A 27,601-nucleotide genomic window follows, 5' to 3' on the forward strand; every position below is an offset into this window, starting at 1 on the left:
TGCAGAGGGTCTTTGAGCCCAGCCCTCACTCGAATGCCTGAGCATCTCCAAGGGAGCCGAGGGCTGGGTCCCCGCGGTCTGACCCGTTCTGAGCTCCTTCTGCCCCTGCCCCATCGCAGGACTCGGGGCTCTACCTGAGGGAGCTGATTGAGCCGGTGCTGACCTGCTTCAATGATGCCGACAGCAGGCTGCGCTACTACGCGTGTGAGGCCCTCTACAACATCGTCAAGGTGGCCCGAGGCGCTGTGCTGCCCCACTTCAACGTGCTCTTTGACGGGCTGAGCAAGGTGACCGCTCCTCCCTCGACTGGGCTGAGCTTGCCCGACACACCTGACTTGACCTTTCGGGACCTTGAGTGCTGGCCTCCCTTTTCCCAGATGCAAGGGGAGCAGATAAGCACATGCTGCCAGGGGTGCTTGTTGTCTGTTCAATCTAATGATATATTTTTTAGATGGGCTTGTCAGTATTTATGTTTGTTTTTCCTCCACATCTCTATTAATTTATTTTTAGTGCATTTTACAAAAGCATCAGTCCACCACAAATTAGAGGGGAAAAAAACAGTCACTGACCTCCCTTACAGAAGGTGAAGGTGGTGATTCCGAAGTACAGACTGTTATTTCCCCTGCAAGGAGAGCGTAGCCCATAAGCTCTAGAGAAAGCTCTGCTTAGAAAGGCTTTGGGTTCCCTGATAGCTCATCAGCACCTCTCTCATCATCCTGGAGTTCTCCTCCCTGAAGTCGTTTCTAGAGGCTTAGCCTCACAGCTGATCCATCCCCTCGTCCAGGAGTGGAGAGGACCCAGCATTGTAAGATTGGAAAAGCCCTGAGGAAGGCCAACGGGAAGCAACCACCTGACTGGTGGCAGCAGGTCCCGGCGGTCCCCGAGCATAACGGGGATCTGCCCCACCTCGGCGGCATGGCCACGTTCCGCTTTACCCCCTTGCCTCCCCTGCCTGTCTTCCATCTGTGCACGGAAAGAGGTGCCCATGTGATGTTCAGGCTGCCCCAAGGCCTTTGCTGTTGGACTTCAGTGGATTCCTTGTCTTATTTATTGACCCTGACCCTCTCTCCACCTCTGTGTCTCTCATAGTTGGCTGCTGATCCAGACCCCAATGTGAAGAGTGGCTCTGAGCTCCTAGACCGCCTCTTAAAGGTACTTGTACTTGGTCCCCACTCTTATTTTTAGCATCTGTTTCCTCTATCTGTCTGTACAGCTTATAAATTCTATCATTGGGATGCTCTTCGTAATTAAAAAAATTTTTTTTCATTTACATACAGTTAATGGAATAGTATAGAGCTCTATGATGAGAGTATAGAGTTATGTCAACAGCAGGATCAAAATACAGACCCATTCTGTCACCCTAATGTCCCCTCATGCTGACCCCACCCTGCACCCAGTGACGGGGCAGTTTACGCTCAGCTCACCAGGGCATTCGATCCAGACCACAGAGATGCAGGGTTTTGCCTTTTGATTCGTTCTCTCGACCTTGATCCCTGCTTTCAGTGCATCCTTTTTGCTGGTCCTTCGGCCTGTGTGAGGAGGCTTGCTCCGGGGGCCTCTCCTGCCTGACTCAGCCTCCGTCATCTTCCTCTGTGTCCGCCTGACCCCTGGAGCCAGCCCGGGCCAGGGATTCAGCCAGGTCAGGCAGCCCCCAGCAGGCAGCTCTCATACCTTTGACCCACAGGACATCGTGACGGAGAGCAACAAGTTCGACCTGGTGGGCTTCATCCCCTTGTTGCGGGAGAGGATTTATTCCAACAACCAGTATGCCCGGCAGTTCATCATCTCCTGGGTAAGGTCCGGCCCCGCGACACTCCTTCTCCGGCCGTAACGAGCCTCTAGTTGAGTGAGGTCTGCTCTCTGGCTCACCTGGGCACTTCCTGTGGCTACGGGGATGCCGCCTTGTTATCCCTCTAGGAGCGATGACACCAGGTAATCCAAAAACACATTTATTCAGCTCTGCCCGCAAAGCCCATCACGTTTGCCTCTGAAGAGGATATGGTTCCTTCCTTGTCTCCGGAAACACCCAGATTTACCTTTGAAGCCAGCTGTGCTCCTCCAGCTATCACACCTCTTCTAGCCTTGCCCACCTTTCCCATGGGTTCCCTCCCGCACCCCCCGCCCCGCCCCCAGGCATCTGAACTGCCCTGGGGTTAAATTGCCATTCCCCTGCCCATTGAACAGAAACAACAGCTACTCGCACCGCGCCCCCCATGGGACAGCCGCAGTGCCGTGAAAAGATGCCTCAGCAGGGCCCCTTCTCACTGGCCAGTCCGGAGGAGGGGCGAGGAGATGCAGGTTTTCTGGCTGGTGACTTTCCCTGATGGTTTCCTCCCCTGGGGCAGATCCTGGTTCTGGAGTCCGTGCCAGATATTAACCTGCTGGATTATTTGCCAGAGATCCTGGATGGACTCTTCCAGATCCTGGGCGACAACGGCAAAGAGATTCGGAAAATGTGAGTGGAGGAGGGGAGGGGCAGGCGGCTGCAGGGGCCCCTCGGCGCGTACGCGTACCCCACACCCAACAGACAGGCGGTGGCAGGAGAACACGAAATTCACCGTCCTCTTCCTGGCTCGTGTGCTTCCTGCTTTGAGGAGCTAGGAGATCATCCACCCCCAGCCTCTGAAAAATGTCCATCTGACAAGTGTGTCCCACAGAGCACAGCAGAAATGGCACTGGTGGAGGCTCCTCTGGCTGCCTGAGCTGTCTCCTTTCTCCTTTGCTCATTGCTAGGTGTGAGGTGGTCCTTGGAGAATTCTTGAAGGAAATTAAAAAGAACCCCTCCAGTGTTAAGTTTGCTGAGATGGCCAACATCCTGGTGATCCACTGCCAGACCACGGGTGAGTGTGTAAAGGCCCCAAGGCCACCACCACCTCCTCAGAAGCACCTTTCTGTCTCCCCATCTCAGAGAGTCCTCGTGGGAGTGTGAATCAGTGTGACAGTGGGTCCTGGAGCGGTGGGTCCTTGTGGGAGAGATTCTGATTCTGTCAACATGGAGGCCCTTTCACTTGGTCTGACCCTAGAGGGGAGTCAGATCTGGAGGCCTTCTTGCTGGCAGGCTTGCCATTAGCACTGAATCGAAATGCTTGGAGATTGGGGTCGTGTATGTCTTTGCGTCTACTGAGTATCAAACCACCACAACATGCCGTTACTTCACACAGCAGTACCTTGCTGTTGTCCTGAGCCTTCGGGTCAGCCGAGCGGCCCTGCTTCCCTGGGCCAGGCCCGGCTGGGCTCAGTCATGTGCCTACAGTCAACTGGAGGGTCGGCTGAGGTGTCACTCATGGTCAGTGGTGTCACTCATGGCTGGCCGTTGCCAGCTGTCCCCTGTGGCAGCAGGAACAGTCGTTCCAGGTGTCTCATCATCCAGTGAGCTGGCCCAGGTGCGTTCACGTGGCATCAGTGGATTCCGAGAGACGTGATAGACGTGAGCAAGGCCTCTAAGGCCTAGGCTTGAACCCGGCACACTGTCATTTCTACCACCTTCTCTTGGACAAGATAGCAGGGCCAGCCCAGATACCAGGTCGGGGGAAGTAAACTCCAGCTCTTGATGAGAGAAGCCGCACAGCCCCATTACGGGGGAGTGGACACAGGAGGGATGGAGAATTGTGGCTACTCTTACAATCTGCCGCAGGATTGTAATTCCATGTCACCCTGGTACCTGTATGTTCCTGTGGAAGGAAGAAGCAAGGGCGAGAGTATTGGTGAGGCTAGGAGCTGTGCCAGCCCTCAGGTGCCCTCCAGTTCTCCAGTCCCATCTCTGGGCATGGTCAGTAGGAGGAGCACTCTGGCTGCTCACTGCCGACCCCCTGGAACCCGCCAATTCCCCTTCCAGATGACCTGATCCAGCTGACAGCCATGTGCTGGATGCGGGAGTTCATCCAGCTGGCCGGCCGGGTGATGCTACCCTACTCTTCTGGGATCCTGACCGCTGTCTTGCCCTGCCTGGCCTATGATGACCGCAAGAAGAGTATCCTTCACTCTGGAGAGAGGAAACAAGAGCAGCCCCAAAGGGGGCCAGAAAGTTGCAGGACCCTGGAGTGAGGGGTGGGGGCTCCCTTAGGATCCATCATACCTCCACATTTCCCCAGGCATCGAAGCGGCAAGAGGTGGAGCTGAACGTGGACAGGGAGAGCCAGGGCAGCACCAGGGACATGGCGCTAATGCCGCCATCCCCAAACCTCACCTGGTTACTTACAGGTCCGGAGAGGCTCTCCCAGGTCCCAAGGTGCCAAGTCTCTGAGCTCACACCGCCCCGCGTTGGGTGGAAGAAATCCTGTTGATGAGAGGTCCACCAGAAAGGGCCCCTGTGAGGAGACATAGGAGCATCTTGCGGGGACCCCAGCGTGGCAGGGAGAACAGGGACTCAGTTCAGCCTACCTGTCTGCCCGCTAACATAGCCCTGGACCGGGCTGCTCCTTACATCAGTGGACTCAGGCATCAAGGAGGTGGCCAACGTGTGCAACCAGAGCCTGATGAAGCTGGTCACCCCCGAGGACGACGAGCCCGACGAGCCCAAGCCAGTGGTTCAGAAGCAGGCAGAACCCAACCCTGATGACTCCTTGGCAAAGCAGGAGGGAACAGCCAGTGGTAAGTGGTCTCTGCCTCCTGCCCCTCACCTCCCAGGGAGGGCCACGGGGACCCGGAGGTTGTAGAACCTGACCTGGGGCCTCACTCAACCAGCCAGGGCTACTTTCCGTATCTTAACTCGTAATAACAGCCCAGTGAGGTGGGAACTGCTGTTATCTTCATTCTACAGATGGGCGCGGGGAAGATAAGTACCACCACCAGGGTCTGGCAGCCTGGCAGCTTTGAACCCTGGCAGTCTGCCTCCAGAACCCATAGCTCTTAACCCTTTCTGCCTCAAAGAGCATTAATGCTTTCTTTACTCTTTCTCTGGGTTCAGCTATAGTCGATGTAGAAAGGTTTGGAGCATGGCAGGAGTACAGTCTGCAGGGTTCACTTGAGTCTTGGCGGTAGACATCCAGTGACTCGGAAGCTGGCTGCCTTCCCTGTCCCGGTCATTCTCAGGGTGGGAGGGTTAAGGAAGCTCCAGCTGTGGTTTATTTGGTCCTTGGGAATTCTGCTCTTCTTCAGACTCCTTTAACATCAATGTCTTGTTTATCCTTAACATGAAGAAAACCACTTTTATGCCGATTGGAGTCTGGAGTTTGACTCTAAATGTTTTCTAGAACTCTAAACTTTTCTAATCTCTTGGGCCTCTGTCGTCACTGAGAGGTCACCAATCAGCTCTGGGGTGATGTTCCGCTTTCCAGAGTCAGCCAAAGAGTAAATTGATGCAGAAACTACTCCGATCTTTAAGGCTAACAGACTGAGGCCTGGAACCTGCCCCCCAGAGGCCCAGAGAATTTCTAAAGCCTTTTCCCCTGTTGCCTTTCATCGGAGCAGAATGTCAGGCACGTGTGCCCCATGGGCCTCCTCCCATGGATTTGGCTGGCAGAATGGAGCAGCATTCCATGCGGGACCATCTGAGGTGTCAGGTTACAGCCGTGCTGGTGCCACTGTGAGCCAGAGCAGCAAAACATCTGCGGGCAGAGCAGCATTCAGCTGGAGCATTGGTGGTTCAGTGGTAGAATTCTCGCCTGCCACGCGGGAGGCCCGGGTTCGATTCCCGGCCAATGCAGCTCATTTAACCTTTTAGAAAGTTTTCCTAAGCATTCCTAAAAACGGCTCCCGGCTCCGGAGAATCTTAGCCTAAATCAGGATACATGCAGGCAGCTTGCTTTCAGATTTTACTGCCTCATAAACAGCACTTCAGCAGATGCAGAGCTCACTTTATAGTCGTTCCCAGAGATGGCCGCAGCTAATTCTGGGGTTCCACATCCACTCCAGACGCGCTCAGCTTGTAACTAACTAACCACCGCTTTACAAAGGTACCAGCAGTCCAAGAGTCAGGATTTCGTTACTCAGTCCACGGGTTCATCCAGCCCTCCTGCTTACTCTCACTCTGACTCTGTCTGCTCCACTCTTCCAGCCTGGCAAAGGCAGGAACCTCCTGTCTGGTTTCCCTCCTCTAATGCCCCTGTCCCCGACTCGGCCTGCGTTGTGTGTCCCACAGCACAGCGCGTTCTCCACTGCACACTTCCGGGCAAGCCCCACAGTGAGGCCCGTCAGCCAGGCCCTCTGCATGTGAGCACACGCACACACACGCTTGCACGTGCACGTGCTTCTCCCTCTCCCCTCCCCGCGAGGCTTCAGGCAGGGCGGGCCCTTGTTCGTGTCACACTGCTCCCAGCCCCCTCCACTTGCTCTGGCTCCCGCTTTGTCCTGCCTCGTGGGGGGTCCACAGTGCAGTGTCCTTTCTCCGATCCTGAGTTCCTAGGCGCTTGATACATCCTCCCAGTTCCCCTCCATGACGTTCCCTGGTTGTCTCAGGTGTCACAGACTGGAGTCCACAGTCAGCACTGCCCGCCTGTGCATCCTGGCCCTGCCGACTTCATATCTCTTGCCCTTGGACAAGCCACTTGGCCTTTCTGTGCCTCGCATTCCGTATTCATTGACTAGGGCAGCAGTGGTAACACTGAACCTGTGTGTGGTTGTGAGTTTCGGAGATTTTTGCATGTAAAGCTCTTAGCACACGGCTTAGGCCACACACTCCCAATAACAGGTGATTTAGTGTCAGGTTGTTTTATTGTCTGTTTATAATGAGACTCACTACTTAGCAAGGTTGTCAGGGACGGGGCTTTTGCTCCCTTGTCTTTTATCCTCAGCTTTACTCAGGTGGTAATGGGCCCCTGACGGGTCCTAAGTGAGGGATCGGAGAGGGTCAGGGATGGAAGTTCATGTGGTGAGTAAGGAGCAGATCTATAAATACGGTTTCCAGTGGAAGACTGGTGATCTCTGTGCGTGAGCATGAAATGGAATCCACCCATTTGCGAAGCTTTGATGGGACTGTGTGTATCAGCACCCTCTTTGGACACTGCAGATGTAAGTGAATCAGACCCAGGACCTGCGTGCAAGGAGTTCAGGGGCAGATCCTCAGATGAGTGATCATGTGACAGCGGATGTGGTCACAGAGGACGGGGGGCACCGGGCCGGGCTTCGTGGAGGTTATTTGAACTGGATCTTTTCTTTCTCCTTCTCTTCCACTCTCCCCTAACCCCACCCTCATTTTTAACTCTGGTTATAAGAGAAATACACATTCCCTGGAGAGATTTTGGAAAAAACAGACGTTCCTGCTGGAAGAAGGTGGAGAGTAAATACATTAAATACGTTGTCTGGTCGATACATTTGGCGTGTGTATCATAACATTTAAGGATTTATCCTTAGGAAATAAATACAGATGTGGGTCAGGTTTTTCATCTGAACAAATGTTAAGCTCCTTTACTGTACTAACAAGCCTCTGGTGCAGGCAGTGGCGTTAGCACATTACACAGGTGAGGAAATGGGGGCAAAGGCAAGTGACCTGCCAAAAGTCACACAGTGAATGAGTAGGAAAGTCAGGCTCAGACCCAGGCCCAGGGGCTCCTGAGTCTGGGAACTGATACAAAAGGGCAACCAAAGATGCTCAGCTTGCCTGGGTATCCCAGAATTGCAGAGTAAAAAAAAACCAGTGTCTCATTTTTACTCAGCAACTTGGCAAACACTTTAAAGATTACTAATATCCCAGTGTGAGGCTTTGGGTGGCTGGTGGGGATGACTGCTCAGGAGACCATTCCTAAAGGGCAGCTTGGCGACAGCTGTTAAAGCAGCGGGTGTCTGACCCTCCCCCGCAGCAGCCCCCTCTAATGGATCCTGGAGAAGTGCCCACACTCAACGCGGAAGGAAGCACCGGTGAGATCTAAGAGTGAAAATTAGGAAACAATCGAAGTTAATTTGAAGCCCGTTTCTGACATCCTATCATTTCATCTATAAATGCGTGTGTTTCCAAAAGGCAGGAGAGAGGGAGGCCACCGGTGGCAGGGATTCCCAGCTGCTGCTCCCAGCTGGCCCGCCCAGGCTACCCCGCGTGTCCTCCTCACCTTTCCCCAGGCCTGTTCAGGTGGATGGCAGGTGGCTCAGCAGGCCCAGCTGGCGCCCACAGCTCCTCCTGCCCCCTCTGAGCTGTGCCCTGTCCCGCAGAGGGCCTCTGGGACCAGAGGGGACAGGCGGCAGCTCGGAGCTTTTCTGTTCAGCATGGAACTCAAGGCGCCCTTTACTGGGGGACTTCGGACATCCATAGTCTACAACTGGAGTGGCGCATCTTGAACGCACAGTAGGAAGTGAAAAAAGCAAGTTGCAGAAGATAGACTCTGATCCCATTTATGTTTACAAAACAAAACGTAAGACTGGAAAAGACGAGAGGGACCCTTGCCTAACCAGTAAATTAGTGAGTTACCCGCCCATAAAGTAAGATTGAAGGTTAAAGAGAGAAGGCGGGGACTTTCCTGGTGGCACAGTGGTTAAGAATCCGCCTGCCAATGCAGGGGACATGGGTGCAAGCCCTGGTCCAGGAAGATCCCACATGCCGTGGAGCAACTAAGCCCGTGCGCCACAACTACTGAGCCCACATGCCACAACTAATGAAGCCCGCGCACCTAGAACCTGTGCTCTGCAACAAGAGAAGCCACTGCAATGAGAAGCCCACGCACCACGATGAAGAGTAGCCCCCGATCGCTACAACTAGAGAAAGCCCACGTGCAGCAACAAAGACCCAATGCAGCCAAATAAATAAATAAATAAATAAATGAGAGAGAAGGGGGCTTTGCCTTGTGTTAGGAATTTTTAGCGTAAGACTATGTGCTACTTGTATAATTTAAAACTTCTAGGAGGCCAGGACTGGTACCATTTGAAAAACAATTTAAATAATTATAGTTTTAATGTGTAACCCACAGAATAAAATAAATATGTATGGGTCAATGTTGATATAAATGAATGAATTGATGGATGGATGAATAGATAGGTAAATGACGGAGAAGGAACAGCTCTTCTATATAGAAGAATTCCAGTTAATAAATGTAGAAGGAAAGAGGAATATAGAAAATCACCATTAGTCAAACTCCATAGTACTAACTGTAGGCAACATCCACTGATGGATGATAAAAACAGTGGGGGAATGTTTGAGGGGGAAAAAACTGGATATTTGTCTAGTCTTAAGTATCTTCCCCAAGATATTTATTCATTACAAAAAGAAAAATAGGGCTTCCCTGGTGGCGCAGTGGTTGAGAGTCTGCCTGCCGATGCAGGGAACACGGGTTCGTGCCCCGGTCCGGGAAGATCCCACGTGCCGCTGAGTGGCTGGGCCCGTGAGCCATGGCCGCTGAGCCTGCGCGTCCGGAGCCTGTGCTCCGCAACGGGAGAGGCCACAACAGTGAGAGGCCCGCGTACTGCAAAAAAAAAAAAAGAAAAAGAAAAAGAAAAAAGAAAAATAGTAACTTTACAGGGGAGAAACCTGGTAGGCACTACCATAAATTGGATGATAAGGTTAACGTCACCAGTAAAGAGAAAAACATCATGTACCCCGGATTTGACGTACTGAGAAGGCACATCGCTTCAGAAGCATTTTTCCAAAAATGCATAGCCTTAGCCTAGTCATGAGAAATCATGAGACAGGCCCAAACGGAGAGATGTCCTACAGAGTAAGTGACCAAGGGTTTCAAAAGCGTGTTCATGAAGAATACGGAAAGACTGAGGAACTGTCACAGATTGGAGGGGACCAAGAAGACAGGAGAACTAAATGCAATGCGGGGTTCCGGATTTGATCCTGGAACAAAGGACATGAGTGGTGAAATTGGACTAGGTCTGTAGTTTAGTTAGTAATACTGTATCATTGCTACTTTCCTGGTTTGATAATTGAGCTATGGGTGTGTATAATACTAATATTAGGGGCAGCTAGATGAAGAATATCGAGAATTCTGTACTGTTTTTGCAACTTTTCTGTAAATCTAAAGTTATCTTAAAAGGTTTTTTTTTTTTAAATTTAAGAAAATGGCCATCACACCCTTGTCTCCTCTAGTCCTCAGCAACCTCTAATCTACTTTCTGTCTATATAGATCTGCCTATTCTAGACATTTCGTATAAATGGGATCAAAATATGTGATCCTTTGTGACTGCTTTCATTTAGCATAATGTTTTCAAGGTTCATCCATGTAGCATGATCAGTACTTCCTTTTTATTGCCAAATAATAGTCCATTATATGGCTCCAACACATTTTGTTTATCCATTCATTTGATAGACATTTGGATTGTTTCCACTTTCTGGCTGTTGTGAATAGTGCTGCTGTGAACATGGTGTACAAGTTTTTGATGTGGACATAAATTTTCATTTCTCTAGGAGTGGACTGGCTGGGTCATATGTTAACTAACTGTTTGGAGCCTTTTGAGGAGCTGCCAGACTGTTTTCCAAAGCAGCTGCACCGTTTCACATTCCCACCAGCAATGTATAAGGGTTCCAGCTTCTCCACATCCTCACTATCACTTGCTACTAATATCTGTCTTTTTTATTTTAGCCACCTGGTGGGTTTATAAATGGTATCTCATTGGGCTTTTGATTTACATTTCCCTGATGGCTTATGATGTTGAGTGTTCCAGAAGTCACTTCTAACATCCATGGCCCTTGAACCAGCAACACCTTCTGAGATTTCCCAGATATGTTCAGCCCTGGAGACCCCCTCCTTGTGAGATCACTGTGCCTAAAAACCTACAAGCATGGGTACTGTCCAAAAGCTTTGGGGAATGAGTAGGCATTGGGTCTTCAGGGCTCCAGAGTTACATCCCTTTCCAAGAGCCAGAATCGAGGTGTGGGAGACTAGAGGGTCTGTGTGTCCTTGTGACATGGGTCTTGTTCGTTCTGAAGACCCCAACAGCCTTTAATCCTGATGCCTGTTCCTCTTTCTTTCCCCAGGAGGGCCCGATGGTTCTTGTGACCCCAGCTTCAGTACTGGCATCAGTATCTTCACTCCAGCCAGGTAAGTGGTTTGTTCTGGCCAAAGCTGTTTGTGGAAAGAGAGCAGCCTCGATCTTCCCTGGGTGCAAGGAGACCGCAGCAAAGCCCTGAGGCAAACTTTGCTTGGGGCCGGTACTTGTGGGACACAGAAAGTGCCTGATGAGAGAGTCCAAAGGATATTAAGAAAGCCCACCCAACCCGGTTCTGATGGACACATGGCCTCTTGGGAGGGGTTAGAAGCTGCTTGAGGTGAGTAAATAGAAGTTGTAAGGGTGTATGTAGCTAACGCATGATGACTGCAGGAATGCCTTGTGCACCCCTTTTGCTTGTCCAGGATAACACGAGGCTGATGAGACTGACCCGGGGAATGCCGTTCAAGGAGAGTCCAGAGCACAGGCAGGGAGGGTGCAGAGGCTGGGATGCAAGAGCTGTCCTTTCCCAGGCGCCCAGGTCAGCTGTAATGGTGCAGCCTTCCACATGGGGGCAGTGCAGGCTGTAACGGTGCAGCGACGTAATCCTCTTCCTTGCCAGCTCCCGCCATACTCTGCAGGATGATGACATTCCCCTGGGAGGGAATTATCACCATTCTGTCGCTGTCTGCGTCCCCTGGACTTGCCCCATGTCACTTTTTCCTTGGGAAGGATTGGCTGTGGGGCTGGAATAGATGGAGGTTCTCCTATAAGGGGTTTCTTCCCTCTGAATTCAACATGGAATGTGGATCCTGGTTTCTTCCCTCTGAATTCAACAGTGAATGTGGATCCTGGGGGAATAGGTCACTCATGAAGAGAAAATATACACTCAACCCCAAGAGACTCTCTTCTCCTCAGACCCTTAGGATCTTTTCTCCTTTTATATCATTTTTTTAATTCTTATCTCTAAGGACCTTGTGGGTGTTTTCAAAGTGAGTAGTGGTTATAAATGTGGACTAGTCTTAAGACCTCTCCCGCATTGGTCAGGCAAGCCAATGAACATTGTTCGTTTATTTGTTTTTAGCTAGTCATCACACACGCCCAGAGCCTGTGTTCAGCCCTGCAGGTTCCAAGATAAAGATACGGCCCCTGAATGTGGTCCCGAGGTTGAGGTTCTCCAGTGGGGAGGCAGAGAAGTAAGCAGGAAGTTACTGGAAAGGGTAGTGATGGTTTTGCTGGGGGCTCAGACGGTGTTGGGGGCGAGCTTTGGCGCCCCAGCGGAGGCTCGCTGGGACACTGGCTGACAAGCATGACCCCTCAGGGAGGGCTTCCAGGGCCCAGCCGTGCCCAACACTTCGCGTTAGGTTTTGCTGATGCTTAAATCCCGTGGGGTCAGTAGTAGCGTTATCTCCACTTTAGGGCGGAGGAGGGACAGGAGGTCAGGGCTGCTGCGTGGAGAATGGATTTAGGCGGGACTCGGGTGGGTGCAGACCGGTCAGGGGGCCACCGCCACATCCCAGTCAGACGGGATAGAGGCTCAGACCGAAGAGGTGGCGGAATATGGAGGAAGTTGATAGATTTGAGATCTCTTTTGAAGGTAGAGTTGACAGGATTTGCCGAGGGATGGCGTGGCGTGAGAGGAGGAAAATGAGGGAGAGGAGAACTTGTAGATTTGGGCCTTGAGCCAGATCCGGGCATCATCCTGGTATCATTTCCCAAGCAGGGGCGGAAGGAGGAACGGGTGTGTGAGCGGGCCCATCGAGAGCTGGCTTCAAGGCGGCTCTGAGCGTCCCCCAGGAGCGGTTAAGGAAGCAGGGTTTGGATATTGGATTCCAGAACTCGGGGGAGAGGTCTGGATGGAGATGCAGGGGGGACTGTCCTGTCCTGTAGAGGAATCGCTTTAGTTCTGAAGGCCCTGGGAGTGAGGGGGGCAGACCTGTGGTTTAGAAGCCCCTCTGGCAGCGCCGGGGAGGATCTGTGAGGGAGGGAGCCAAAACTGGCAACAGACGGGCCTGTTGCAGACTCGTCACTAATCTAGGCCACAGGGCGGGGATGATCATGCTCCCTGGGGCTTGGGGAGGTCCAGGAGGAGCAGAGACCAGACATAACCGACCGCCCTGTGGAGGCGGGCACGACTCCGCTGCCTCACTTGGGAGGCGGTGGTCCGTTTGCCTGAAGGAGGCCTTGGTTCCCGTGCTGCCGCCGGGAACCACCTGGCTGGAACCAGTGCCTTGATTTAGACCCGTCATTCAGCCGCAAACACCAGTCCTATCTCTGAAATTAAAAAACCAAATGAGAACAAATTATCTAGTGTGTTGTTTCCCTTGAACGGAGGTTTCCTCGCGGCAGCTGCCGAACTGAGTCACTAGCTGTGCCAGAGAGGAGAGCGGCTTTCAGAGTCATGGAACCTGAGCCCGGCCCCCCACCCACTGGAGACGGCAGCTGAGGACAGGAGGGTGGGGTGCCTGCTTCCTCCAGTTTGTGCTGCCAGAGGGGGACTGAGCTTGGGCAAGATGGCATCTTCCAGGGACACCAAGAAACGTAACCCACCCTGTGGTTTTCCAGATGCGCCGCTCACCCAGGGCACTGCCCGCGGGTGCCACTTTTACTAAGTTCAGGCCAGCCTAGGGCAGCGGCCCAATTGGGGTCCCCTCCCATGGCAGAGAAGCATCCCCCCCCTGGCAGAACACTGTCAGCAAGGTGACACTCAATCTGATGGAAGCTCTGGGCCCTCTCCCTTATGGATGAAACTCTAAATACACTTTCAGGGGTTCAGGGATCTCCTCGAAGCCAATCCTTGCACCCCAGACTTTTTTTTCAATCTTTAAATCCTCACTTGGACCTAAACACAGGGAGAGTAACTGACAACCCAAGAGCATAAGCCTCTTCTCCCTTCTCGTGTCCCCTCTGTCCCAAGATGCTGGGAAAGCCCCACGCAGCCCCGGGTGAACAGTAGCCACAGGGGAGAGCCGTCTGAATGAGCAGGGGCTACGAGGTCACTGTAGTGAGGAAGGGCTCCAGGTACCGGAGGCTGGGTTCCTCCACCCTCCAGGAGCGTGAGAAATGCACGCGGAGCTGGAAACCGGACTCCCTGGGAAGGCAGGAAGAGGGGTGGAGGCAGCATGCCCGCAGCTGTGGGAAGGGTTAAGGAAGATTAGTATACACCTCTTTCTCTCCGTCCCTCCCCTTCCTTCTCTCCCCCTCTCCCTGTCTAATGCTGCTGTGTGCCCCAGGCATGCTCTTCATCACCGTGAATCCTCTGAGCCCCGGAATCCGCTGCCTGAGCGCACATCCTGACTGCACCGTGCCTGGCGGTGTGGCCCTGGGCAAGCAGCGTAACCTCTCCCTGCCTCCGTTTCCTCATCTGTAAACTGGGTGTGATGATCTACTCACCCCATAGTGGTATGGCGCCTAAATGAGTTAAAGCATGTAAAGTGCACAGAATGGTGCCTAGGCCACAGAAAGCACTTTATGCACTTCACCTACAGTTATTGTTACAAGAACCTTGTCACTGTCCCCATTTTACAAGTGAGGAAACGGGCCCAGAGAGGTTAACTTCTTGCCCAAAGTTGTTCAGCTAGCTAGTGACCAGCTTGGAATTCAGGCTAGTAGGTCTGTCTGAGCCCCAGGGCCACGCATTTGAGCTTCATTAGTCACAGTTGGAGAGTTGCAGGAGCTTTGCATGTTGGCCTGTGACCTGATACAGGAGCCCCAGACAGGTGTTGCCGTGGGCACAAGCTTCTACTCTGAAGCCCTGGGCCTCGCTGAGGACCAGTGTCATCGGGGACATTTAGTACAGGTCTTCTGGTATAGCTGGCTGCATAAGGCAAGCAGAAAGATCTAGACATCAGTGCTTCCCAACTTACAGCACCTGCTGATTGAAAGAATTAGTAAAGATCTTTTATAAAGAAACAACTTTGAATTCAGCAACAGTTCCCTTTTAGATTTACCTTTGTTCTAGTTTGATTAGAGCGGTAACATATGAGTGCCATCAAGGGTTAGACGTTACAAAAATAAAGCTCTGCTTCCCAGAGAGAAGCACTGGATATTATCACGATGTATTAGAAGTATCAGAAGCCGTATTCAATAAATCGATATTTTAATAGCCACAGTAGCGCCATTCATTTAGAAGTCATAGTACATATACTTGTAAGACCTTCATTATGAGATGCTTTATGAGAAAGTGCTCCGTGAAAATGGAGTTTTGGAGATACCTTGAAATAACTCAAAAGTCCTCAAGAGTGACTAGTCTAGACATTTTGGAACCGGTGCAGAAGTGTGTTTTAAACTGTGAGTGAGCTCCGTTCTGTTCTTTCTGGGCAAGGTAAGCCAGGGCGGAGGGAGCGCACCTCCGGCTCCAACCCAGCAGCTCAGGAGCTGAGCACAGGGTGCGTGCAGCGTGCCCGCTTTAGGGGAGGGCCCAGGTTCCAGAGTCCCGGCTTCCCACCGGGCACGCGCGGAGCCCCCCACACAGCCGCCGACCCACCCGGCGTAGCAGCTGAGAGCTGTCCCCTCAGAGGCGGGCAGGATCGTCTATCCTCCCTTTCCCTGGTGCCCTGGGCTGTGCCTGTTTCCCATGGCCTTCACCTCCAGCCAGCCAAGAGAAGTGGGAGCCAGGGAGAGCGTCTCCAGCTGAGGGAGTGAGCTGTCCGTGCCTCGTGGCCTCGGACAGGTCCCATACCGTCTCATCTGTGCATCAAAGGTCTTTGACCATCTGTGCGTCTGTGCATGGTTTACATGAACCGTGGGGCCTCTTTCAGCCATGAAGTTCTTGGTTGTTTGAAGCTGACCCCTGCCTCACCATCAGTCCAAGGGTACCCGTGTCTGGGGAGGGGGAGGGCTGCTGTGGGGAAAGTCAGAGACTGGTAGCACACACAGTGCTGCCCGTTTACACACGGGCTCCATGAAATCCTTCCTTTGTTACTTGGCCCCAACAGAGCGCCACCTGAGGGAGATGCCACAACGGGCATCGATTTCTGCCCTTGGTAGAGGTGCTTAGCTCTCTACCGAGGGCAGCATCTCGGGACCCCTGTGAGTTAAGGAGCCTGGCCGGCCAAGCGACTGTCTGTCCTTGGCATCTTGGGATCCTATTGAGGCCACTTGGATTTGGAGTGCCCCCCCACACACAGCAAAGATCAGCACCAGGCTTCCCCAGTGTCCTCTCGCGCACGGAAATGATGCTGCCGTGGACTCTCTCGAGTGCGGCCCATTAGGAGCCAGTGCCATGTGGTGGGTGAGGCCCCTCTGGACTCGGATGCTCGCATTCAAATTGCCAGCTCTGCCACTTCCCAGCTGTGTAATGTGGAGAGGTTACTTAATGTCTCTGTGCTCTGATTCCCGCGTCTCCAGAATGGGAACAACATGGCTGCTGGCATAGGGCCCTTGAGGGAAGTAAATGCGGCTATGCAGATACAGATCTCAGCATGACGCCTGGCACAGAGTATTTATCCAGAACATGAGTTATCATCGTTTTGAGTACCATTGCCGTCATCACTGTCATCAGAGCTGTGTGTCATCACGTCTCCCCTACCCCAACAAGGTTCATACACCCCACTGGGCCTGAACTGCAGGGTGGATGGGGGAGCTGGGTTTGGCACTGCCTTCCTCCCCACCAGCAGGCCGCAGCTGTGCTAGAGCAGTGCAGCCCTGAGTCCCCCAGGCCTCCCTCCTGAGGGCCGTTTTAGCTAAGAATGTGGCAGCGACCTGCCAGACACGGGGCTCTCATAGCACCCTGGGCCCCATGTGGCAGCTCCTGCTGTGGAAAGGGACTCACTGCAGACCTTGGGTTCACGGGGTCAGGAAAGAGCAGGCAGGGAAAGAGCACTTGGGGCTTCCGTTCATTCCCCACTGCGCAGGGCCGTACATCCAGCCTGGGGCCTCAAGGCACAGGTTAGCCCATTTGTAACAGCTCACTTGTGTGAGGTCGTTACAGTGCCAGGAACTGTGCTTTAGACCCCTTAGCTGTTGTATCTAGAGAAAGTTCAACAGTTCTGTGGGGGAAATACTGTTATCATTTCCATTTTGGGCTTCCGTTCATTCCCCGCTGCTTTCCGAGCTCCCTTTGTTAAGGCCTTGGGCTGCAGGTAGGCACCTGAAGTGTCTCCAGCCATGGGTTCCTGCCCACCCAAGAAGAGCTTACAGAGCACCCCAGGAGGAGCCCAGTAGGAGGCCAGTGCAATGGGGAGAAGAGGAACTTGGAGATTAGACAGTAAATCCTGGCCATCAGAGGAGGGAGAGGAGTGTCTAGGAAATTGTCAGAGAAGAAGAGAAAATGCTTGGGAAGCCCTGGGCTGGCCTGCCAGCCTGCCACTGCAGAGCCTGCCACAAGCACCGCCCAGGCTGTGCGCCATGGTCCATCTGAGCCGAGGGTGCTGAGGGCGTGAAAGACACGCTGGGGGGCTTCCCTGGTGGCGCAGTGGTTGAGAATCCTCCTGCCGATGCAGGGGACACGGATTCGTGCCCCGGTCCGGGAAGATCCCACATGCTGCGGAGCGGCTGGGCCCGTGAGCCATGGCCGCTGAGCCTGCGCGTCCGGAGCCCGTGCTCCGCAGCAGGAGAGGCCACAACAGTGAGAGGCCCGCGTAGCGCAAAAGAAAAAAAAAAAAAAAAAAAAGACACGCTGGGTTTAAAAGACTCCGGACGTAAAAAGAATATCATGTGTTTTATTACTAACCTATATATTGATATTTATATTGATTCTGTGTTGAAATGACATTTGGGGTATATTGGGTTAGTTACAATATATCATTAAAATTAATTTCACCTGTTTTCTTTCTACTTTTTAATATAAAACCAAAAAACATAAATTCTGTATGTGACTCGCATTATGTTTTCTGTTGGACAGTGAGTGTGAGAAAGATTAAGAGATTGTCCGGGAGGCTGCATTTGCCACCCTGGACTTGTCTGTCTGTGGGGGAGTTTCCCTATCTGTCTTGGGCTACCAAAGAACCCAGATGCTTGAATATCCTCAGAAGACCCCAGTACTTCCAGACAGACGGCTCTTGGGGAGATCTCAGTGGCAGCCCCACCCAGAGGCTCAGGTCTGCTGGGCCGCGTCACTCACATGCCCAGCCCCTCTAACCACCAGAGGACAGAAGTGCCCACTTGCGCCCCTGAAACGAGCACCATGGGGAATCATCAAACTATATTAAACAGCAGTTCCGTTTAGCACTTAACAGAGCTGAGATCATGCCCTTTAGGAATTCACTTCAAATGAGCTTCAGGAAGTCTGCAGGCGAATTGGGAAAGCACAGGCATCGAGTTCCTGATGCAGATGAATAATTGAGCAGCCTGGAAATACCATGAAAGGCCGTTTTGTACAGGCGAGCGATAGTGTCCTGCGTCGGAGGGGAAAGGAGCCCCTCCCTGACATCGTAAGGCCCTCTGTCCTTGCCGTCCCCATCCCTGACAACCCCGGCCAATGCCTGGACACCGTGCTTTGGGCAGAGGGCTAAGTGTCAGTGTCCCAGCAGCACCCAACCTTCTCGGGGCTGCTTGGCGGGACTTTTCTCTGCCTGGAGACCAGCAAGGCTTTGGGCCAGGGAAGCGGGGAGCCTGTGCCCCACTGGAGCAAAGGCATTCCGAACAAGCTCCATTCTGTAGGCTGAGGCTGTGTCACCTCTTCCGTGACTCAAACAAGAATGTTACAGCTTCACAGGCAACTCTCAAGGCCTCTCAGGGGCCTAGCGTTCCCTCGAGTGTGACGAGGTGAAGAGCCACGATCCCTGTCCTCACGGGAGAAGTGTTCTTTGGGTGCCTGGTGAAGGACCTGTTGGATTTAAGGGGTGTTACCGGGGCCATCCCCTGGACTCTCTGGACGTGGTGGTTTTGTTTTATCAACAAAGGGTCTGGACGTAATGCCCTGAGGGCTCTAAACAGTCTTTCAACCAGGAGGTCCGCTAGGGCAGAGCTCGTTGATATCAGAGAGGTTTTCTCTGGTACAAGCCTGCTAGTGCTGGAAAGAGAAAAGGGGGAAGCGGGTGGCTGCCCAGCAGAATGGCTTTCCTCCCCAGACGTGGTTGTCAGAGCTCCTACCTTGGAGAGGGAGGAGGGGAGCGGAGGGAGAGAGGCCCTCTGAGCGCTTTGCGCGGTGTGTGCCCTCCGCCACTGTCCCAGGACAGCGGGCTGAGCGTGCGTTTCTCAGTGTGCGGGGCCAGGGTGCGTCCGCAGCTCTAGGGGAGGGGGCCTGATGGGCTTCAACCTGGTCTCACCCACAGCACCGAGAGGGCCCCGGTCACCCTCCACCTCGACGGGATTGTGCAGGTGCTGAACTGCCACCTCAGCGACATGGCCATCGGGATGATGACCAGGATCGCTGTCCTCAAGTGGCTCTACCACCTCTACATCAAGACCCCCCGGAAGGTGAGCCCCCGGGCCCCTCAGCTCTCCAAGCCAGGGGGCTGCTTCTGGGTGGTTTTTTGAGGGCCTGCCCGTGCTTGGTAGGATTTTGGTCGTTGCAGTTCTGGAGAAACCCTGACCAGGAGAGAAGTGGCCGAAGCCTGAGGAGCCCTTGGTGTCTTGAGGGGGGTTTGGGAGGCGTTCCCTGCAGTGGGGGAGCTCACGTGGGTCCCTGCTTCTCTGCTCTGCAGATGTTCCGGCACACAGACAGCCTCTTCCCTATCCTACTCCAGACGTTATCAGATGAATCCGACGAGGTAGGTCACCAGTGCCCCTTCCTCTGTGCCCTGGCTGCCAGCCTCTCCTTTTGATGGGATTGTGTAGCTGAGGGGTGCTCGTTTTGTTGTTGTTCTCGTAAATCAACACCCCTAAAATCACCCTATTCCTCCTGCGTGGTGAGGTGCATCCATTAAGGGAAAAGCTGTTTACTGCCCTCAGCTTTGGGAGTAAGGACTCTTTCTTTGTGGGCCCTTCTGAAGAGCGCGCTGGGTCAGGGCATTGTTGAGGACACCAGGCCGGCGGGGAGCTCCTTGTCCCTGAAAGGCCGTGGAGAGGGGTGATGGGGAGCCCAAGGGCAAGGTCCAGCCCGCCTAGCTGCCCAAACTCGGGCAAGTCACTGCCCGGCTCCGCACCTCAGTTTCCTTCTCTGTCCGGCAGGGTAGTAACGGCACACGGGGTTGTGAGAACGAAATGACCCACGAAAAATGCCAGGAGCTGTGCTGGGCACCCGCTGAGCACTCAGGGAGCGTCAGTTGTGATTCTTTTCAGCTGGATTCCATTTTGACCTCTAGTTTGAAATCGGACCCTGAAGCTTTGCATTTGTTGGGGTCACCAAAAGTTAAAGGGAGAGGCTGGCCCCGTCCCAGGCAGCAGGAGTAACCCCAAGGGGCGGTGGGGTCTCAGAGTGGGGCAGGGGGGGCAGGACCCTGCATCCGGCCATGTGGGGGAGGGGCTCCTCCAGCCGCACGCCTCTCCCCACGCGGTTCCTGGCAGTGTTCTGTCCCGTGCACTTCCTCACCAGGACTCCCCTGCTTCCCAGCCAAGGGGCAGGATTTGTAGTTGGGTGTTGCCATTTGCCGGGGTAGCATCCCTCCCCTCCGCCGGTACCAGCTCCAGGCTGTGTGTTGGCCGCTGGTGGCCTGCGCCTCGATCCGCCCCTCTCCTCCCCTCTTCTCCCCTCCTCGGGGCTCCGGGCAGCTGTGGGCTCCGTGAGGCAGCAGGCTCGCGCGCACCTGCAGACCTCCCAGCTGCCCAGCGGGAACGAAGAGCAGACGGGCTGGAGCGATGGGAGAAAGGGAGAGGGACGTGGCTCGTGACTTCCCATGGCAGGAGGCTCCTCGGTCCTTCCTGGGCTGGTACCAGGCTTGTGTGGAGCCCAGGGCAGCTGTCCTGCAGCCTGACTTTGCTTCCCTGAACCTGAGCCGGAGAGAGATGCAGACAGGCAGGTGTCGCCCTCTAGGTCCTCTCAGGGACTCTGCACTTCCAGAAAACCCAAAGCGGGTGGTCTGGGAGTCTGCCCGTGTCCCCTCCTGCCTGTCCACCACTCACACACACGCGTGTGCACACACACACCACCCGCCCCCTCTTTCCCCCACCACCGCTGCAGTGTGAGGCCCAGGTGGACGTGGCCCAGTTCTGCCTGAGTTAGGACTGACTCACTGCACAGCCATGGCCCTCATTTCAATACAAAAAGGGAGAGAATAGCTTTGCTGATTGGTTCCTTCCCGAGGACTGCAGTGGAAGCAGCTGAGTTTTCAGTCCTTTAAATGGAGTTGTTTAAGCCCGTCCAGCCTTCTTTGCTCGCGATTGGTCTTTGCGTGCGTGTGCATTTGAAGGGAGCCGGAGGAGACGCAGTCTGTGAAACAGCTCTGTTCAGGTTACGGCTGTGGGAGCTGGATTTTCCGAAGTGCCAGGTGTTGTGGGGCTTTGGGGCCCATCTCGTGGGCCTCCGGTGGGGAAGGGATTGCAGCTGCTCCTGGGGACAGTGACCAGAGGAGGGGAGGTGGGAGGGTGCTCCTCTAACAGCCGTGAACGTCCCTGCTTTCCCATCTCTCCGGGGGAGGGATTTAGGGACCGCGGTATCAGTGGCGAGTTGTGGTTTTGCCGCATCCTGGTTCTTCACCAGACTCACGTCCCCAAATGGCCCCCGCCGGATCTGGTGACCTTGAGAGGGTACAGTGTACTTGGCAGTTGAAATACAGCCATGAACAAGACGAAGTCCCTCTTCTCCTGGAGCGAGCTTCCTTTCCAGGGTATCTAGGAAGTGCTGTCTGTGAGAATTTCTGAATACTTCCAGGCACAGCCCTGATCTCAGATTGGAGCTCCCTGGGGTGCAAGACCCTGAAAGGCCATCCAGTCAAGTTGGACCACAGTCAGATTGGTGGGGAGAGGCCCCTTCCTAGGGAGGGCTTCACAGAGCCCCCTCGCTGATGGAATGTACCTGTGGCCCACCCTGCGCAGGGCCGTACACCCAGCCTGGGGCCTCAAGGCACAGGTTAGCCCATTTGTAACAGCTCACTTTTGTGAGGTCGTTACAGTGCCGGGAACTGTGCTTAGACTCCTTACCTGTTGTATCTAGAGAAAGTTCAACAGTTGTGTGGGGGAGATACTGTTATCATTTCCATTTTGCAGTTCAGAAAACACGGCCGAGGGAGGTGAGGTTAAGCTGCACACAGCCAGGGAGTGATGGAGCCAAACTCAGAACTGGATCTATTTGACTTCAAAGCCCGTCCTCTTAGTCGCTTAGCCACCGTGCCTGTGTTTCACCGCCTGTGGCCCTGACCGCCCGCATCAGAACCCCAGCTCGTGTTTAGTCGTATCGTCATCCCCACGTGCCTTTTCCTCTTGTCTCACAAGTTCTTGAGAAGAGTTCTCTCAGTCTGGTGTGGAGAGGGGTGTGTGTATTCTGAAAAAGTTCTCCCTCAGCCCCCTGACCCTTTGTCCACTTTTCTTATTGATTTACAGGAGCTCTTTGTATATTGGGGACATTCCATTTATCATGTATGTTGCAAATGTTTTTCTCTCCCAGGATGATTGTGATACACCCACGTGCCCATCACCCTTGGTGAGAGCCACTGGCCCCCGGGGGGACAGAGTGTACCCAGGTGTTAATGATGCAAGAGCTGGGCACAGGGAGGGGCAGAGCCTCAGAGACCTAGCCCTGCCCCCCCCCACCGTGTTCCACGGTCCCCTGGGCACGTGGCCTCACCGGGGTGTCTTGTGTGCCATTGTTTCTCTGTCCGCCTCCCCTTCCCCCCGCTCCAGTGACAGCTTGGTAGTCCACACCCCTCTGGCATCCTCAGGTTGTCTCTGCTTTACCTTATTCAGGATAAGCGGCTGTTTCCTCAGTACCGCCTGCTCCTTGCAGACTTTATCTGAAAATCCCTTTTGTCAGAAAGAATTTGCAGGTGTCAAATTAATATTCTTGGCACTGGAGTAGAAATCCTCCCATTAGCTGGAGATCCAATGAGTTTTTTTTAAGTGAAAACGCAACCCCGATTCAACAGCGCAGAATGCATGGCACGTGCACAGAGCTTCCTGCTGGACCCTGGTGGGAGGTGGGGCTGCTTCTTCCCCTGCCCGGAAGATGCCAGTTGTCGGCTGCCTCCCGAGCCTGCAGCTGCCGGGGCGGGCTCTGCGCGTGAGCCCCCAGAGGACAGGTCTTCTCCCCGTCCCTGCGGCTGGCTCAGTTGCAGGGGGGCGGGGGGAGGGGTGGCTCGGTGATTCCTCATCCTCATCTCACTCTCAAGCACAACTTGCCTCCTAACCTGCATTTAAAATCCTCAGCGGGTGGGGGGAGGACTTCCCTGGCAGTCCAGTGGCTAAGACTCCTCGTTTCCACCGCAGGGGCTGTGGGTTCGATCCCTGATCAGGGAACTAAGATGCCATGTGGCACAGCCAAAAAAAGAAATCCTCAGGGGGTAATGGTGGGTACGTGTCATTATGCATGTGTCCAAACCCACAGAATGTACAGCACCATGAGTGGACCCTCATGTCAGCTGTGGACTTCGGGGGATAATGATGTGTCAGCGTAGGTTCATCGATTGTAGCAGATGCTCTGCCGTGGTGAGGAAGGCTGATAAGGGGGAGGCTGTGCACATGCAGGGGCAGGAGGTATGTGGGAAATCTCTGTACCTTCTGTTCAATATTGCTGTGAACCTAAAACTTCTCAAAAAAATAAAATCTCTTTTAAAGAAAGAAATATGTAGAATTAAAAAGTCTCAGTCTCAGAAGAGACCTGCAAGGATGTCTGGTGCCCCCCCAAGGGAACGTAGCGTCCCAGCCAGCCACCAGACCTGAACTTGAATCACAGGAGCTCTAACCCCTCCTCACCCTGGACCACGGGCAAGAGCCTAACTGCTCCAGCCTGCGCAAAGGGCCAACGATGTCTGCACATGCCTCATAGACCACTGTTTAAAGGGACAGAGTAAAGCTCCTGATCTGATCCTGGCCCAGAGAGAGAGAGAGAGAGAGAGAGCTCTGCGGGGCTCCGCTGAGTCGCCCCAAAGAGAAAAGGGCCAAGGCGGTATAAGGGCCGAGCAGAGCGGCTCTGGGATTGCGCTGTGGCAGTCGGCCCTGCTGCTTCTGACCGGCGATCTGAGCCCAGCCCCCCGGCGCAGACTTGGGGCAAGGCTGCCTTTGGCTTCTTCCGCCTCGGGGAGCAGCAGCCCTGCTGTCCCATCGTGTCCCTTTCCCTCTCCATCCCTCATCCCACCCGGTCCACGGAAGCACTCCCTCAACTTTTCCTCTCCTCAGGAGCCCTTGTCGCTATGGTCTGGCGGGTCGGCCACTTGGGCCCAGGGATTCATCTCTCTGCTGTAAAGGGATTTAGTTGGTGGCAACAGAGCCTTCCGCGTTGGGGGAGGCCCCAAACCCAAGAGCTGTACCCTGAGGGTGGTGGGGAGGCGCCAGTCCCCACGGGTTCCTCTTCTGACTCACTTTCCAGCGTGACGGGCTGTGCTCTCCTGTCCTTGGGAAGGAGGGCCTCCTGTTGGAAATTGGCCGTCCCTCAGTGTCTGCCCCAGGAATGAGGGCTGCCACTTATTTAGAGGCCCCTGTAATTGACAGCAGCTTAGAGAAACAGTGATGGCCTGTCCGATGCCCCCAGCGCTGGCATCCTTTGGAAACCGTGATGGTTGCTGTGTGCCGGACGCCACGTGTCTGGGAGAAGGGGAGGCAGAAACCAGTTTATGGGGTAGTTGCGCTGGTCAGAGTGCATTGCATCTGTTGCCTCAAGGAATCTGCCTGGTGATCTTGGAGTAGTTTTTCATTATCCCCAGTTTGACATAAGAGGAAATTCAGGCGTGAGGACGATAACTTGCCCAAGGTCACACCGCCAGGAGCCAGAATTGGAAGTCAGCTCTGTCTGATTCCAGAACATCTAAAACCCCACAGGAGGTCTGACCTCGCTGCACAGCGGGAGTGCCACTGGAATGGGGTGTGCTTTCTTCTTCAGTCTGGACGCACTTGACTTTGACCTGCCCCATCGGGCTGCCCCCGGGCTGCTCACCCACCCAGGGCCCCATCCAGAAGGAAAGGGCCAGTGGCGGGGACGGCTGAGGGGCGGTGTGGAAGCAGCCTGGGTGAAGAACAGGAGGACAGGCCTCTGCTCCACGCTGCCCACTCTCCCCGTGGGACCGGGCAAGTCCACGGCATCTCCTCACCTCCGTTTCCCTCCCTAAAATGCGGTTGGACTGGATCCTGTTAGTCCCTTCCAGCTCTGACTTTGTGTGGTCCTGACTCCACTGCCTGGAATACTAATGCGGCCTGCTCAAAAGTGGACAGTCTTCTGTAAGAATGGAGCTTGTTTTTCCTTCTCATATCCTTGCCTCAGTTTTTATTTCACTCCAATTTTCATTCCATCCACTCTCCAAAACAAACAAAAACAACCCCACCACCCCCCGCCCCCCGCTTCAATTCCAAAGATTTCTTTACAGTCAGATCACATGATCAGGTCAGATGCCAGCCTGGAGAACCGAGGGGTGAGATGTCAGGGGCCAAGAACTTGGTTCCTCTCGCCAAGAGCCCACCTCACGTGGAGAGATGAGCTGGGCCACAGCACAGACAGCCGGAGCAAGGAGGGTGTGGACCCTCTCCTGCTGCAGCCTTCCGGGGGCTGGTCCACTCAGCTCTCCCTGGGGCTGACCCTGCGGCTTCCGTTGGGGGCTTTGGAGAGAAAATGAGAGGAGGGGAAGTAATGAGGAGGGAGAAAAGCTGTGGCCAGCGAGGCAGAGACAGAGGCCTCTAGTCACAAGCCACAGGGACAGGTGGCCCCAGGCCTCCACGGCCCAGCAGAGGCACCGGCCGTCAGCGCTAGAAGTCCTGGGAGGTCTTCTGCAGTGAGCCCTTGACGCAGATGATTGCCGTGGAGGGGGCAGGGGAGAGGGGCACGTGGTCTCAGTCCCAGAATTGAGCCTGTGGGGAGGCCTGCTGCTCTCATCCTTCCGTATCTCTGCACTGTGTGCTTTCACCGCCCAGCATCGGCCTCCCTCAGGTAAGGGGGGACCCACAGTACCCGCCATCGGCCGCCATCACCTGCTCTAGGAAGGCAGGTTTGTGTGCCGGGAGGGTTTTCAGTCTTTATCTCTGTCTGGATTCCCCCCACTGACGGGCAAGTAAGGACTCAGAGCTGCACTGTAACCGGAGCACCTGAGTTGGGCAAGGGGCTCCTGGTGAAGGCGAGGGTGGACTGAGAAGGGCGGATGAAGGGGAGGTTTGCTTTCCCGAAGTAGGGCTGGGCGGCGCAGGAGGGAGTCCACAGCGGGGAGCTGGTTGCGAACCGCCTTACCCTGGACAGGGCTGGGGGCTCCCAGAGAGCTGAGCTACAGGCCGACTGGCCTCCAGGGATGAGCAGACCACCTGCCCCAGCCCATCTCTCCTTGAACTCAGGAAGTGATCAGTCACCTCACCTAGAAAGGTCAAAGTCCAACAACCCAGCAGAAGTCCCACAGGGAGCCACGCACGCCAGGGCCACTGTAAGAATCCTCTGGAGCTTTTTTTTTTAAATAGGTTGTTTGTTTGTTTTGGCTGCACCGTGTCTTAGTTTCAGCATGAGGGATCTTCGTTGCAGCATGCAGGATCTTTAGTTGTGGCACACGGGCTTCTTAGTTGCAGCGTGCGTGTGGGATCAAGTTCCCTGACCAAGGATCGAACCCAGGCCCCCTCAATTGGGAGCGCAGAGTCTTACCCACTGGACCACCAGGGACACCTCTCTGGGTCTTTTTAAAATCCGGCTGTTTGGGCCTCAGCCCACACCGCCTGAATTGTTCTCTGAGATGCAGCCTCGTGGCCTGGGCGCTGGTATTCTCCACAACCTGCAAAGATTTTGGTACTTGTCTCTGGTTGAGAACAGATCAGCCTATTGGGAGGCTAGGGGCCAGGCCCCTAGCTCTCAGCCCTGATGCCCTCTCTCCATAGCCCTTGAGGTGGTGGCCAGGCCAGGGGCCCTGTTTTTACCCCACCCCCCACCCCACTTGTGGCATCTTCAGAAGTCAAAATTTCTGCCAAGATGTGTGTCGATTTTTTCTCCTCCAGGGATGGCCAAAGCTGAATCAGCTAAATTTCCCTGATATCTTCCTGTTGGCAGTTTACAAGGCCCTCGGATGGGGCAGGGAGTTCTGGTTGCTAGAGATGCTGAGGGCGGGAAGTGTACCTAACGCTCGCTCCATGCCAGACCTGTGCTGGGCATCTCCCAGCAGGTGTGGTCTTAGTCCATCTCCACAGCAGCCCCTCGAGGGGTCGTCCTGCTGTGTCCCCACTTTAAAGTGGAAACAGACTCAGGGAAGTGAAGTAACTAGGTCAGGATCTCGGCTTGATGCTCCGTGAATCCACGAAGCCTTATCTGTCACATACGCCACCCACTCCTCCTCATCAAGGCCCGCCAGGTCCCAGTCTGTGTCATTATAGCACCCTGTGCCCTCAGACCCTCTCACAGCCCTTGTCACACTCTGTGAGGACAGGGGCTGTGTCCAGCACATAGGAGGTGCCCAGACACGTTTCATGAGCAAGTGAAGAGACAGGAGGTGGGGCAGGTGGTGAGCTGACCCCACTGCGGACTGCCCCACCCTCCTCCCTCCCTTGCCGGGGCCTGGTTCTGCCTCCTCGGACCAGAGCTGAGTGGCTTGCAAGCACGCTGAGATTAAGTGGAGACCTGGCAGTGGGCAGGAGACCGGGGAGCCCCACGCTGCTCTCCTGGTTGCCATGGACTGGTGCTCTGGAGACAGCGGCCCCTCGGCTCATCGCCTGGTAACTGAGCTATAACAGTGTGTCCATGGCTCCCGAGCTGCCCGCAGCGTGGCCGGCCCCTTGCCTGTTCCCTGTCTGGCTCATGGGGAGAATTTACCTCCTGGAGGTGCACCTACTGGTCAGGGCCTCTGGGATGCAAGTGAGCGATGGCTGGCTTCAGCAGGAA

At 54.4% G+C, this 27,601-nt stretch overlaps 1 protein-coding gene and 1 non-coding gene across 4 annotated transcripts in view; both read left to right on the forward strand.

Annotated features, from left to right (window-relative positions):
* LOC131744463 (protein VAC14 homolog) overlaps positions 1 to 27,601 on the forward strand; it is a 93,809-nt gene that overhangs the window by 12,501 nt on the left and 53,707 nt on the right. For 2 of the 3 annotated variants that reach the window (XM_067019382.1, XM_059043930.2), the window contains exons 3-12: positions 120 to 287; positions 1,090 to 1,152; positions 1,685 to 1,792; positions 2,346 to 2,455; positions 2,734 to 2,840; positions 3,836 to 3,970; positions 4,438 to 4,590; positions 10,844 to 10,907; positions 19,011 to 19,155; positions 19,383 to 19,448. In XM_067019382.1, coding sequence (XP_066875483.1) covers positions 120 to 287; positions 1,090 to 1,152; positions 1,685 to 1,792; positions 2,346 to 2,455; positions 2,734 to 2,840; positions 3,836 to 3,970; positions 4,438 to 4,590; positions 10,844 to 10,907; positions 19,011 to 19,155; positions 19,383 to 19,448 — 1,119 coding nt within the window. The remainder of the gene's footprint in view (positions 1 to 119; positions 288 to 1,089; positions 1,153 to 1,684; positions 1,793 to 2,345; positions 2,456 to 2,733; positions 2,841 to 3,835; positions 3,971 to 4,437; positions 4,591 to 10,843; positions 10,908 to 19,010; positions 19,156 to 19,382; positions 19,449 to 27,601) is intronic. The other variant, XM_067019383.1, reaches the window with a different exon arrangement.
* TRNAG-GCC (transfer RNA glycine (anticodon GCC)) lies at positions 5,574 to 5,644 on the forward strand. Its single transcript has one exon. It is a non-coding gene; the product is annotated as a tRNA-Gly (tRNA).

Source organism: Kogia breviceps, chromosome 18 (assembly GCF_026419965.1).
Source record: "Kogia breviceps isolate mKogBre1 chromosome 18, mKogBre1 haplotype 1, whole genome shotgun sequence".
NCBI classification, from domain to species: domain Eukaryota; kingdom Metazoa; phylum Chordata; class Mammalia; order Artiodactyla; family Physeteridae; genus Kogia; species Kogia breviceps.